This window comes from Atractosteus spatula, chromosome 5 (assembly GCF_055471065.1).
Source record: "Atractosteus spatula isolate fAtrSpa1 chromosome 5, fAtrSpa1.hap1, whole genome shotgun sequence".
Classification (NCBI taxonomy): Eukaryota; Metazoa; Chordata; class Actinopteri; order Semionotiformes; family Lepisosteidae; genus Atractosteus; species Atractosteus spatula.
This window is the reverse complement of record NC_142710.1, coordinates 63375508-63387712: the sequence shown is the minus strand read 5'-3', so window position 1 is coordinate 63387712 and position 12205 is coordinate 63375508. Positions and strand designations below refer to the sequence as shown.

The following is a 12205-nucleotide window of genomic DNA, read 5'->3' as shown; positions in this document are numbered from 1 at the left end:
GCTAATGAGCACTTCCAAAATCTATACTTTAAATATTGAGCAGCCATTCAGAAAACTGCTGTCTGCCAACACCCACACATGGGAAAAAATAATTAAAATGGGAGAAAAATAATTAAAACGTGAATTGGCTGAACTCTCTCACTGAGGTAAAGAGCTCCGGGCACCATCTGTAGAATCTTACGCAGAGTATGTTACAATTTTCCACTCTGCATTATCAATTTTATCCATCCATGTACATCTTTTCTCTTGGTCCCACACAATGCCTTCCTGATCACACGCTATTTACCGTTCCATATCAGCCCTGCTTGGATATGTTTAGTCTTTTATACATTCATGATGTTTGTTTAGATAAATCTTAAAATGTAAATTGCTGTGAGCCCTCAAGCTGGGGTTTATGAACTTAATTGGGAAGCAGGGAGGGTTAAAAGAATGCATAATTACAATACAGCTACAGCGCAGTTTGTCCTTGATTTATGATTTGCATATTCTTGATTTATGCTAATTATCAGACCTACACTTTTCAGCAGTTTTTTCATTGATTGCGTTGGAAATATCCCCCATAGTCTTGCCCATTCGATCGTTGAAAACATTTACGTGTGTCTTTCTCATTTTGCTAATACGGTAAGTGTATGATTCTAAATATTTACTTCATAATATATGTGTTTCTAAATGGTTTTCACAATATCGTCATACAATCATGTGAGGGTGGCGATGTGTGGGGGTGGCTCTGGTTTAAATATCTGATGAACAGCTAGGTATTTTGGCAAAGAAAGGACTGCAGCTGCTGCTCAGAATACAGACCTCTGGAGAACCACAGTCGCATGTCTTGGATATTTCTGTAGTAGCAAATTTTGGCATGTCATGACATCTGACTGAAAAGATCCCGAATAATGAAGCAAAGCTGACAGACTGCAAAGCGAGACTCAAAAAACGCAGCTGTCAGAATACAAGAATGGCAATCTTCAGCAAACACAGACATCAACTTACAAAAAGCAAATACATCTGTGACTACTGTGGAAAAAGGGAAACAATTACTGTACAGGATATCTCATGATATATGCCATGTATATGAATGTACAATATGAGGCTGCTCTAATGCTATATCTTTCATAGCCATAACAGTAGTAATATCAGAATGATGAGAGTTCAGAAAACATGTTTATGTTATAGGAAGGCAGTGTCTTGCAGTGGAGAATTTAGATTTAATCAGAGTATTCTTGCTTCTTCTACAGTGGGTGGATCTATTTAATTTTGGTTAAGGAAATGTAATCATCGACTTGTTTGAATCAGACTTTTACCCAGCGCTGCCAGAATATTTCCTTTTGCTTTTTAAACATAACAAAAGACCTTCAATTTTCAAAGTCGGTGTACTGTATCAGTCTAAGGTTTGTGTTCTCACCTAATTACAAAAGAAAAAGAATATTCTTCTTTTTCGCTTTCACTCGGCCTGATGCTATATTTTCTGAAGAGCGGTATCCAAATTTGTAGTTTCTTATACTGCTAGTGGCGAGCAAGGTCAGATCCCAATTTATTTAACCAAATAATTTACAATGATGACCTGGAATGTACCAATTTTCCTCTGAGGGCATTTAATAGAGTAAACTGAGAGAGGTAACTTGCTTAGAGGTACTATGTAAGTTGTTTAGCCAAATGACATTGTACAACATCCTGGAGTTGCAAGAATGGGAATCTAGCAGAATAAAATGTTGGTGGACCACTAGGTGGTGCTCTTTCCTCTCTAGACCAGAATTTCCAAATGAGAGCCCACAGTATGGTGACCAGGAACTTGTCTCTGCCTGAAGACCAGTGACCCCTGCTGGTGCCCCAAGTAAACAGCAAAAAAAGGCTGGGCAGGCAGAGAGCAGGGGGTTGGGGGTGGGTCTGGGAAGCCAGAACCACTGTGGAGACTTCTGGAGATGTTGTGGGCTCATAGACAATGCATTGATGATGGAAGGTGCCCACTGAAACCCCAAAGACATGTCGCCCCCAGCCTCCACCTCAAGACTCACGATTAAGGCAAGAGACAGTGATGCGCTCCTCATCTCTAAGGGATTGTACCATCAATTCCCACGTGTCATCCTGCTGCTGAGATGTTGGACTGTAGTCTTAGATACGTGGTCATTAAGGATCCCTGGGCGCTGTTTGTAAGAGTATGGGTGTTGTTCACCCTGGGATTCAAGTTAAATCGCGCTCAGGGCTTTTACAAGTAACTTCTCACTTCTTCACCTGATCTGCGGTATAGTGGCAGATAATGGCATCCAGGTGCCGGAAAAAGAGAGTCCCCTCTTATGTGTACAGTGCTTTGGGATCCCTTGGGATGAAAACACGACATACAATGCAATGAATTATTATGATAATACTACACCACATCACAGTTAATGACGTTCTACTGGCAGTGCATAATTTAAATCCTTGTAGCAGTGGAAACGTGAAATTTAATTCTTTAAACTCTGTGGTTTCGACGTCAAACGTGTACAAGATCCTGAACGCAAACCTTCGTCAGACACATTACGAAGTACTGATTTACCCGCGTTGACATTATCTACTTTTGGACTGCTTTCGTAATATGCAAGGTATAGGTTAAATAGAATACATTTGATATATTTATAGTGAAGAACTCAATAAGACAAATCGGTATTCGTTATGTTCATTTACAAAACTGTAACCGATAATAAAATCGTTTCCTTGTCATTGAACACACGCACAAATGCAATCAGGTTTAACGACTTAATACTACCGAAGGGCTCTAAATACAAATTCCTAAATGCAGTTTTCTACGCACTGTAGCTCATCTCTGATCGGGCCTGCTGTAAATGCAGACAGCGGTATAAAATATCCTTTTTATAACCTGAAGGTGGCGCTACCGCTCAGTCTTCGGACTTCTGCCGCCCTCCACATACTCCATGTAGTCAAAGCGAGCGTTACAGCTTCTGGCAGCGATTTAGCTGTCCACATGTACAAACTAGCAATGCATCGTGGGAGTTGGAGTTCTTTTGACCCATCGCGCTGTAGTTACAGCCGACAAGAGCACTGCATCTCCCGGTATGCGCCAACGCTCACTGGAAAGCATCCCAGAGGATGACTTCACGACAGTCCGCTGCTCCCCCAATCAGTATTAACTAAGCAGGAGGAGAAGCTCAGGGCACCAGAAGCCGCAACCATGAACTAGATTTAAAAGAGACCAGTATAACGGTCTGGGGGAAGAAAAAAAAAAAAGGGGCTGGTTTTCGCGTATGAAAAAAAAAAGCGGAAGGGCTGAAATACAGCAACTGCTAGGGAAGGAGAGCAAACATGCAGTTCAAACGCAGAAGACTTTAAAACCCCCTTCTTTTTAAAATCAAAAGGGGCGTTTGCGGTCCTTCCAGAGGCGAGGGATCCGGTTCAAGCTTCTCCCTCTTACTGCTTTTAGATCAGCCCCCCCCCCGCACCCCGTTTGCGTGTGCCGCCGGCCAGCCGAGATCAAGATGTCCGTGGACGAGTACCCCGGGTCGATGGTGGTGCCGGACGCCGGACCGCAGTGGCTCCGGGCGGAGGTGGAGCGGCTGTCCCGGGAGCTGGGCGAGACGACCCGGGAGAAGATCCAGGCAGCCGAGTACGGGCTGGCGGTGCTGGAGGAGAAGCAGCAGCTGAAACAGCAGTACGACGACCTGGAAGCCGAGTACGAGACCGTCCGGCAGGAGCTCGACCAGCTCAAAGAGGTACGGGCTACATTGTAATAAAAAAAGAAACAAACAGAACTGTAGCTATAGACATATGGTCTGCTTAAGGTTAGGTTTGCCCGCAACGTTGTTACGCAGGGGGTGAAACATTTCTTGGCAAGTCGCTGATTAAGCTTGGTCTTCATCTGTCAAAAGGAATATCGGTTAAGACAGGGGGTTGCCTTTTTTTTTTTACGTTTTCCTGGGAAGGATATTCACTGCTGCATCAGTCGGGAATAGGATTATGTCCTCAGCTGTCCTTGTTTCCGTTAAAACAAAATGTCTTTTCAGAGTTAAAAACGTTGGCATCTCCAACGCTGTAGCCCTAGATATCGGTGTTGCTGGTGAGGCACTTCACGATCGCCAGATTCAGTTTGTCGCATACAGTCTTTCCCCCCCACCTCCGGGGTTATGTTGTCTTTTATATGCAATTATATATAGGGCGTCCAAATTCAGTTTGACAGTTAAAGTTTTCTTTTTAACGTCAAAAGAGATGCAGAAGCATTTTGTAGCATAAACTTTCAACGAAAAACTAGGCGTATCCATTTGCAAGAGGAGTTCGCGTTCTCGTTTAAATGGTATCTTTACAACTACAGCTCTTCAGGCACATTTGAACTAAAAAAAAACAGAAGTCGGAATTTGTTTATTTAGTTTTTTTTTGTTATGTTTTTAAACGGGTTCAACCGGCCTGTTGTGATTTTTGTTCCGTTTTTGAACCTTTATTGCAGTTTTTTCCTCCTCGATTAGATCTATCGCCCTCTACAGGGCGGCCGGCTGATTATAAAAGGGAAGACGAATTTGGCTTGGATAACGTTGAGATAAACTCGCATTTTCGTCAGCTATTAAATCTGGTAGATTTTCATGTTTTGATTTTACACATATATATATATCACCTAAATGCCTCCTCTAGAATGTCATATATGAATATAGACTAATATATAGTAAGTGAAAGCTATTGAAGTTGCCCTTTTTAATTTTAATGTACCTGCTAGTTATATTAAAATGTATATAGGATGTTTATCTTGAGATTGGGCGCTGCACAAACTGAAGAGCCTTATTTTTAGACGGTTAAGCCAGCCTGAGACCAGTCGACCAGTGAGTTTAAAGTGCATCGAGGAGCAGACGGACAAGTTTTGACCATGCTGGAATGTGAGGAATCCTGGTGGGTTCCCTGGTGGAGGGAGAACCCTGAAGGCTCAAGTTATTTTTGCGCCAAAATGAGTGTCTGTAGCCTCAACAGGCGGTAAAGTGGTGATGTCGATTATATAAGATTAGCAGGTTCAGACAAACGTTTAAGATTCGTCTGAGGATGCCAGTCTGCAAAAGGAAGTGCTTTGGAAAGCCTTAAGTACAGTTTATGTGCCTTTTATTTCTTCCTAAAATGTAGAGTGTTCTGCATCACTGTTCTGATTTTCATTAGTTTGAATGTCAAATATGGTGCTCGTTGGTGGTTTTCATTGCAGTGTGAGAAACAGAACGCCTCTATAGTGCTAGAGTGCTTCAAAAACAAAAGATTTATAGGGCAAGAAATACCAGAGTATTTGACTTTGGTAGGGCATTTTGTTTTTACTGTTATTTTTCAGTATAAATATTATACTTTCAAGACAAAAACGACATTAGGAGTAATTATACTGTGGAGATCTGCATTAAGTGTGAAACTATAACCATGATGAGTATATATACAGTACATAATCCATACCCAATATCTGCAATGAAACCCAGAATATGTCAATTTATCTAAGGTTTTTTTAGATTTTTTTTTAGCTCTGTGTTGTAGTGCTAAGCTTTTTTTAGTTTTTTTTAAAAACAAAAAATTATTAGTGTCTGATATTTAGAAAGTGAAGGAACTATTATAGTTTTTTTTTACAATCATTCTAGGATTCAATACATGTGGGGAAAAACATTTTCTGTAATTGCCAAGCAAACACAGAAGACACTGCATCTCAGTGTTGGGTTCTTGTTTATTTCTCCGCGGGTGTGCGTATTTGAGTAGTCTTGTCTCTTTTTTTCTTTGTTCAAACAAATTGTAGGAACTCGGAACAGGAACCACAAAGCCTTTTCATTGTTTCTCAGTGTATTCCAGCAGTACAGTCGGGGTGTATGCACTCTTCTCCGATGCAGGGGAGAATGGAGCTCTCTTTGTGCAGACAGCAGAAAGCCCCTAGGTGCACAGTCTGAGGGCTGGTCTGGTGAGGGAACCGGCACTGAGCTGCAGGCAGTGACTTCAGCGTTTCCACCTCTCGCTGGGCAGCCGGTCTGTGACTGAAAGGGGCCGTGAGGCTGCCTGTACAGTGATTCATTTCCCATGCATTCCTCTGGCTCTCCCACAACACTTGGGGAGAGCAAGCTGTTGTTTGGCCTGTCTCAACGGGTAACCAAGACAACACAAATGAGTGTTTTACAGGAAATTATGGCTGAAAACCTCTTTCCACCACAGTCTGATTATCCAAAGTCTTTTTCGGCTTTTTAAAGTCGGTTTGCAATTCCAGATGCAGGCTGGTGAATGTGGCTGTTATGAAGAAAATGTCATAGGCTTAACTCTTTGGGAAGCAGAAATGAGTTGAAATAACTGTTCGCGAGATAATCTTCTGAGGTCTGTTTTGGAAAGTGTATGCTTCGCTAAAACAGCCTGCTCGACATACAGTACAGTAGTTCTCTGGCTTAAATGGCCCTGTGATTTGTGTGTCCCGTCTTCACTGGAGTCAACCAAAATAGCCTGGCTAAGTTAATGAGCTGAGCAGGCTAAGCATCGTATCACGATGCTTGATCATCCTCTGTGTGCCGGAATTAAACCTACGACTTTAATGAAGGGTTTCATAGTTTGCTCAGCCCTGATGGCTGGTTTCACGTAGAAGTAATGGGCAAATACCAACTGTAATAGTTTAAAAAGCTGTTAATATTATGCTCCCGTTACCTTTCCAGATGGAGATCTTCCCTGGCTAACACTTTTCCTGTTTAGAAATCAGTTGCTTTCAACTTGAGGTTTGACATAATCTGACATTACTAAAGCCATATCTTCTGTGCTATGCAATCTACCTTTTTTTTTTTTGCCTGAGGACCTCAAATGGCGTTGCCATCTTTTAAAGCAGCAGCAGCAGAAAATAGAAAAAAGAACAAGAAAAGCTCTTTTTCTTAAAGAACATTGTTAAAAAGCCCATTGTGGAAGGACAGGGATTTCCAAAGTAGCTGAATTACTACTTGTTCAGCAGAATTTCAAAACAACCCAGTTATTCCTTATTTGGCCAGATACAGGCTGTTACGTTCAGATGCTTCAGTAAGTGTCTTGAATATTAACCAGCACTTCACAGGGTTCAGCCTGTGTCGTGTACTTAATAAAGAGGCGTGGTGACAGAAGTAACACATCAAAGATTATCACGAGAATCCAGTCAAGCCCAGTTCTACAGCCTGCCCCTCCCTGTAGGCTGGAATGGGCAGGCAGCTGTTGATTGTGCCCAAGCCCTGCGAAGATCTCAGCCAGCATCAGTCTGCTGTAAGGTGAGCCCAGGCTGGGACAGCAGGGCATTCGGAAGGACAAATGGGAGTCTCTAAAAATAGCGCCGTGTTCTGCCTTCCTCTGTACAGCAGCTCATTCGCTGGCGCTGCAGTGGAAACGCAGGAGAACGATGAGCTTTTCTGCCTCAGACGATTTTGCCTCTTTGTATTCCACTGGGTCTATTTTGCAGCATTTCACCCAGTCTGCTTCTATATTTTCTAAGGGTACATCTTTAACATAACAGATTTTTTTTTTCCATCGCAGACCCTTCATGTAACAAATGTGATTTTTTTTTTCCCTTATGGTACTGATCGGTTGTTGGATAAAAGACTTTCGTATGAATATAGCAGGTTTATTGCCAAGAGTATACGCAAGGTCTAAGAATTGACGTTGACCTAGTGCTGGCCATCAAATAAAAAACAAATAGCTGTTACCTTCTTTAAGGTTTTAACTGAAACATTGCCCAGGGCTTGTTGATTAAAAGGGATTTACCAGACAGAGTGCAGAATGACTGCAGCAGAGTGATTTAATCCCTGATAGAGCACCTTCCTATGGGCCTCATTAGGGATTAAGGCAACAGTGATACTGCAGTGTGTTGCAGTGGTACGGTGTTCATGTTAAAAGAAACCTGTTCTGCACTTAATCTTCCGTATCTCTTTCAAGGTCTTTAGGTGTTGTATTGCAACACAGTTTTGTGTTCGGTTTTGGATCAACATTCTGTGTATAAAAATTCTGTTTCTTTTGGAAGAAACAATTGTTATTTAATATATTAGGAAATGTATGCTGCTTAGTCATTCTGTAGATAAGTTTTTCATGCGCACCCAAATGCTGTCTGATAAAGAACTTGATTACTTAACACTTCTGCAAACAGCCCAGAATCCTTAAGAACCACAGTACTAGATTTTAAATTCTGTTTACTTGTTAGAGAAGTTGTATTTTTTGTCTAGCTGGGTAAATAAGACAAGAACATTTTTCAAATTGTAATAATAATGATAAAATGACTTATTTGGAAAAATATTTGAGAAAAGACGACTTTTGCAATTACATGCAATTATATTACGTTAGAATTTTGCCTCTGAACTGAAGTCTTTATTGACACCAGTAAAGTGTCTTCAGGAACTAAACTCCTTCTTCCACTCAGTCAGCGCGTAGAAGGCATTTTTGAGTAAGTTTGCTGTGCTTTAAAAGTCCAGATGTTCTCTTTCTTCTGAACCCTGTGGAGAAGGAGGTTAGAGAACGCGAGGAGCTCCAGTGAAACCCGAGGCACTTTGTTTCCATGTTTTGTCATGGCATCTTAAAAAGATATCCAACGGAGGAAAATAAAACTGTAAGGAATCTGCGCAGTTCTCATCCGCTAATTTGAGGGTTTAAAGTTAGTTTGCTGGGAGCATTGCTGTCACCTAGCAACAGTTCGGTATGTGTTAGTGCTTTGCAATGTGGTTTGTATTACAGGTCACCAAAACTCCCATCTCTTTAAATGAAGCTTTTGCATGTGACTAGCAATTACATCTGGTATTTTTACTTGGAGGATTTGTTTTTTCAGTGTTTTAATATTTTTGGTCCCAAAACACCTTTAGTTTAATTCAAAATAATGCCAAATAGTGTCACGCATGTACTGTACTGTATGTAACTCGCAGATGCAGGGGCGAGTTCCTCTCAAGCTCATGAAAGGCTCGTGTTTTTAATGAGCAAGACTGAGAACTTAAGAAAATCAGAAAGATTCAAAACGTGAGAAGGTCATTCGGCCTGCCTAGTCCATTTGGTAGTTGGCATTTAATTGTTCCAAGAATCCAGCCTTTTTTTTTTTTTTAAAGAAACCAGGGTATTGTCTTCAACAACATGGTAACCTGAACTGCAGTGGCAGAACACTGCCGCCGGCTTAATGTTTGAGCTGAGATTGGCCATCTTATTTCCATCTGAAGTAGGGTTGGAACTCTGAACCTTTGCTGGTTTGCCTAGTTTCCTGTTTGTGTCATCTTGTGTTAGGGGCTTTTGAACCTGTTATTGTCTACTACTGTAGCTTTTGTTCGGCACTGCTTAATGGGCCGATCTTTCTGATCATTGTATTTCTTGGGGAAAAATGCTGAATAGCTCTATGGTTAAGTATCAGAACAGTAATATTTAAATAATAGTAATAGATCATTTGGTAGTACAACATTTTGCCCCGGTGTTGGTTCTTTAGAATACAGATTACATACAGATGTATGTCCCTCTTATTTGTAAAAATACTTGTATTCTGTTGCAACATCTTTTCATAAATTTAATCATGTGCATTCCTGTATTTTAATGCTGCTCTATTTTGAGTAACCCATCGATTTTTAACATACAGTACAACAAAAAATACCGCAACTAAGTAAAACCTGTTGTTTCTGCTGTGACACACTATTATGCATTTCACGTCAGCTGGTGTGTTTTTTACTTTTGGGCTGCCATAGGCCTTGTTTAATCATCTCTGTGCATGCCATTCCTGGGCTGTGACCTTTTCTCGTTTCACTTTTAACTTTTGCCCTCGTTCTTGAGGAGCAGGTGGCCCACCCTTCACATATTCCACGTTTAGCTTGAGTTTGTGAAGTGTTGATACATTATTATCAGCGCTGCTCTCCCTGTCCTGCTCACGATCAATTCCTCCATCTGCTGTGGCATTAGTTTCAGGTCACTGAGTGTTTTGCTTTGTGGTGTCTCCTCCGAACAGACTGCTGCTCCACAGTGAGTTCCCAGTCTGAGCCTCTGCCAGTGACCTTCACTGATTAAGGGCGTGTTGTCTTCAATTTTTTTTGCAGGCGCCCGATCAATGCACTGCTCTTAGGCGACTGAGATGTGCAGAGAAACAGTTGTCTCTAAAAGCGTGGGTCAACATTCCTGGAAAGATTATCCCTGCAAATTACACTCATGCCACTCAATCAAAGTGTTTGTATTTGTCTTGTTGATTGCCATTCATGCTGGAGCAATTAATCCCTAACTGGATATTTAAAAGTCCCAGCATGAAAAACAGGATCTTAATTTCCTGCAGAAATTGATGGGGTTAGTAATTAATCTTAATTTCTCACCGAAATAAGAACATTTGTGATGAAAGAATGTTTTTTAATCTCTGAATTTGCATACGAAAAATAAAAGAGCCTATTGAAATCTGATCAATGACACAATAGTTTTGTTATTGACTTATTGTTTAATGTTTTAAGCAGAATGGAAAATCATTTAAATTATTATAAAAATAATTATAGGAGTTCCATTGTTTATTTACACCATGTAAATTTAAAGCACATTGTATAGTTTTGTAAACTCTGGACAATTCTGCATATCATTCATTACAAAATCAGAATGTATTTGTTTACATGTATAAAATGTATGGGACATTTGAGTGTCATAGCTGTAGTGTGGTTACTCATTAAAGTCTTTTGTAATGTTCTTTTTATCGGTTACAACGCAGTGTGCTCAGTCCGGGTTCGAAACAGTCCATTCACAAAATCGGAACAAAACCAAACCTGCAATGATCACTTTAATACATCTGAATTTTGAATTGTATTTTTCCTGCTAATAGAAACCCCATCCTTACACGTGCTCCCTTTTACTTGCATTTATGGCCTTTGCGGGTCTTCTGGGAATGTCAGGAAGAGGATAGGAGACCATAAAGATGTCAAGGCCCTTTAGATTAGTTTGGGAAAAGAAAACAAGGCCATACCGTGCCTTAACGTTAGGGACTCATGTATGCACTCTCATGAGTTAGTGGACTGTTTCGCCAAGCAAACACCCTGCCTTCTTCTCCCCTTCCCAATCCTGTTAACATTACAAAGAGCTGATGTTGCTCAGACCTCTGGCATTGTCGAGGGTGTCAGAGAACACAGCGAAGGCATTCATTCCTTCCTTTTCTTGCTTAAATGCCCGTGAGAGCAGCTGGGGGATTGTGTGCTGGAATTTCATGAACAACCAGCAGCGCATTTCAGAATGCCGTGTAAACCTCACATCAATGGGGGCTTATTTGCCTTTCACTTGTTTTGTCATCTGGGAAGTTAACAAATCTTGGGTTTGTGAATATTGCATGAAGGCATCGCAAAGCAGGAATCAGTTTTGTTGTTTACCCTTTGTTTTCTTTAAATACACATTCTTATTAAGACATATGCCTATGATCAGTCTGTTAACCAATACTGCATTCCGCTCCAAATACAGAGTTTAATTTTGATTGTTAGTTTGCAAAGCCATTAGTTTGAAAGCATGTACTTCTTGTGTGAATGCAGAAACAATCCCAGGAAAACTAAAGGAATGGGTTCCCAAGCTTTCATACCAAAGCTCCATTTTTAAACAAGCTTGGACTGCCCCTCCCCTAGACTAAAACTAACTCTTAACACAAGTGGATTTCTTTTAGACACCCCTGCCAGTTTTTCACATAACAAGCTTTACAAAAGCCTTGAAACATACAACGGAATGTATTCCGTTAAACAAACATTCTCTGTACTTCCAAAAGCCTAGAAAGAAAAGCAAGGACAAATAATGAAAGTAAATGCAGATGACAGGGCTTCAGAATTGTTCTACAAATGCCGTGTAATAGAAAAATCTTAGATGTCTCCCTTTAGAAAATCATTTTGGACGAAGCCTGCTGAGTGAGCACCTGTTGCGCTGAAGGTTTTGTTCACATGCTTGTATGCATACAGACTGGGGCTGAGAAGACTTGAAATAATTCAGACTGCTTTAACAGTGCTCAGCTAGGTGCAGGATAGAATCTCCCATCCTCAGATTCTCTCTGTTTGTCAACACAGTGGGCAGGAACATCAAGATGAATTTTAATGTGGGGTTTCCCCTTTGAATCTGTGCACACAACATGATGGCTGTGAGAATTTGCATCGATTACGTAACCAGGTCATTTAATGCTTTCACTCCTCGCCACTGGCCCTGTTCTGGCCGCTAAACCTACTGATTTGCATGCTGATGAAAGAGGGGTTTTGTGTTTTGGCTCAGGAAAGTGTTAGCCATGCAAAGAGACAGCAGCTGCTTGCTGATGAGGCCTGAAATTAAAGACCTG

General features: G+C 41.0%; 1 protein-coding gene across 3 annotated transcripts in view; it reads left to right on the top strand.

The window, feature by feature from the left end:
• The first annotated feature begins 3107 nt into the window (after nt 1-3107).
• Nucleotides 3108-12205, top strand: part of LOC148835444 (protein bicaudal D homolog 2-like) — a 66211-nt gene continuing 57113 nt past the window's right edge. For all 3 annotated transcript variants that reach the window (XM_088915310.1, XM_088915309.1, XM_088915308.1), the window contains exon 1: nt 3108-3698. In XM_088915310.1, the coding sequence (XP_088771436.1) occupies nt 3465-3698 (234 nt within the window). In that variant the 5' untranslated portion in view covers nt 3108-3464. The remainder of the gene's footprint in view (nt 3699-12205) is intronic.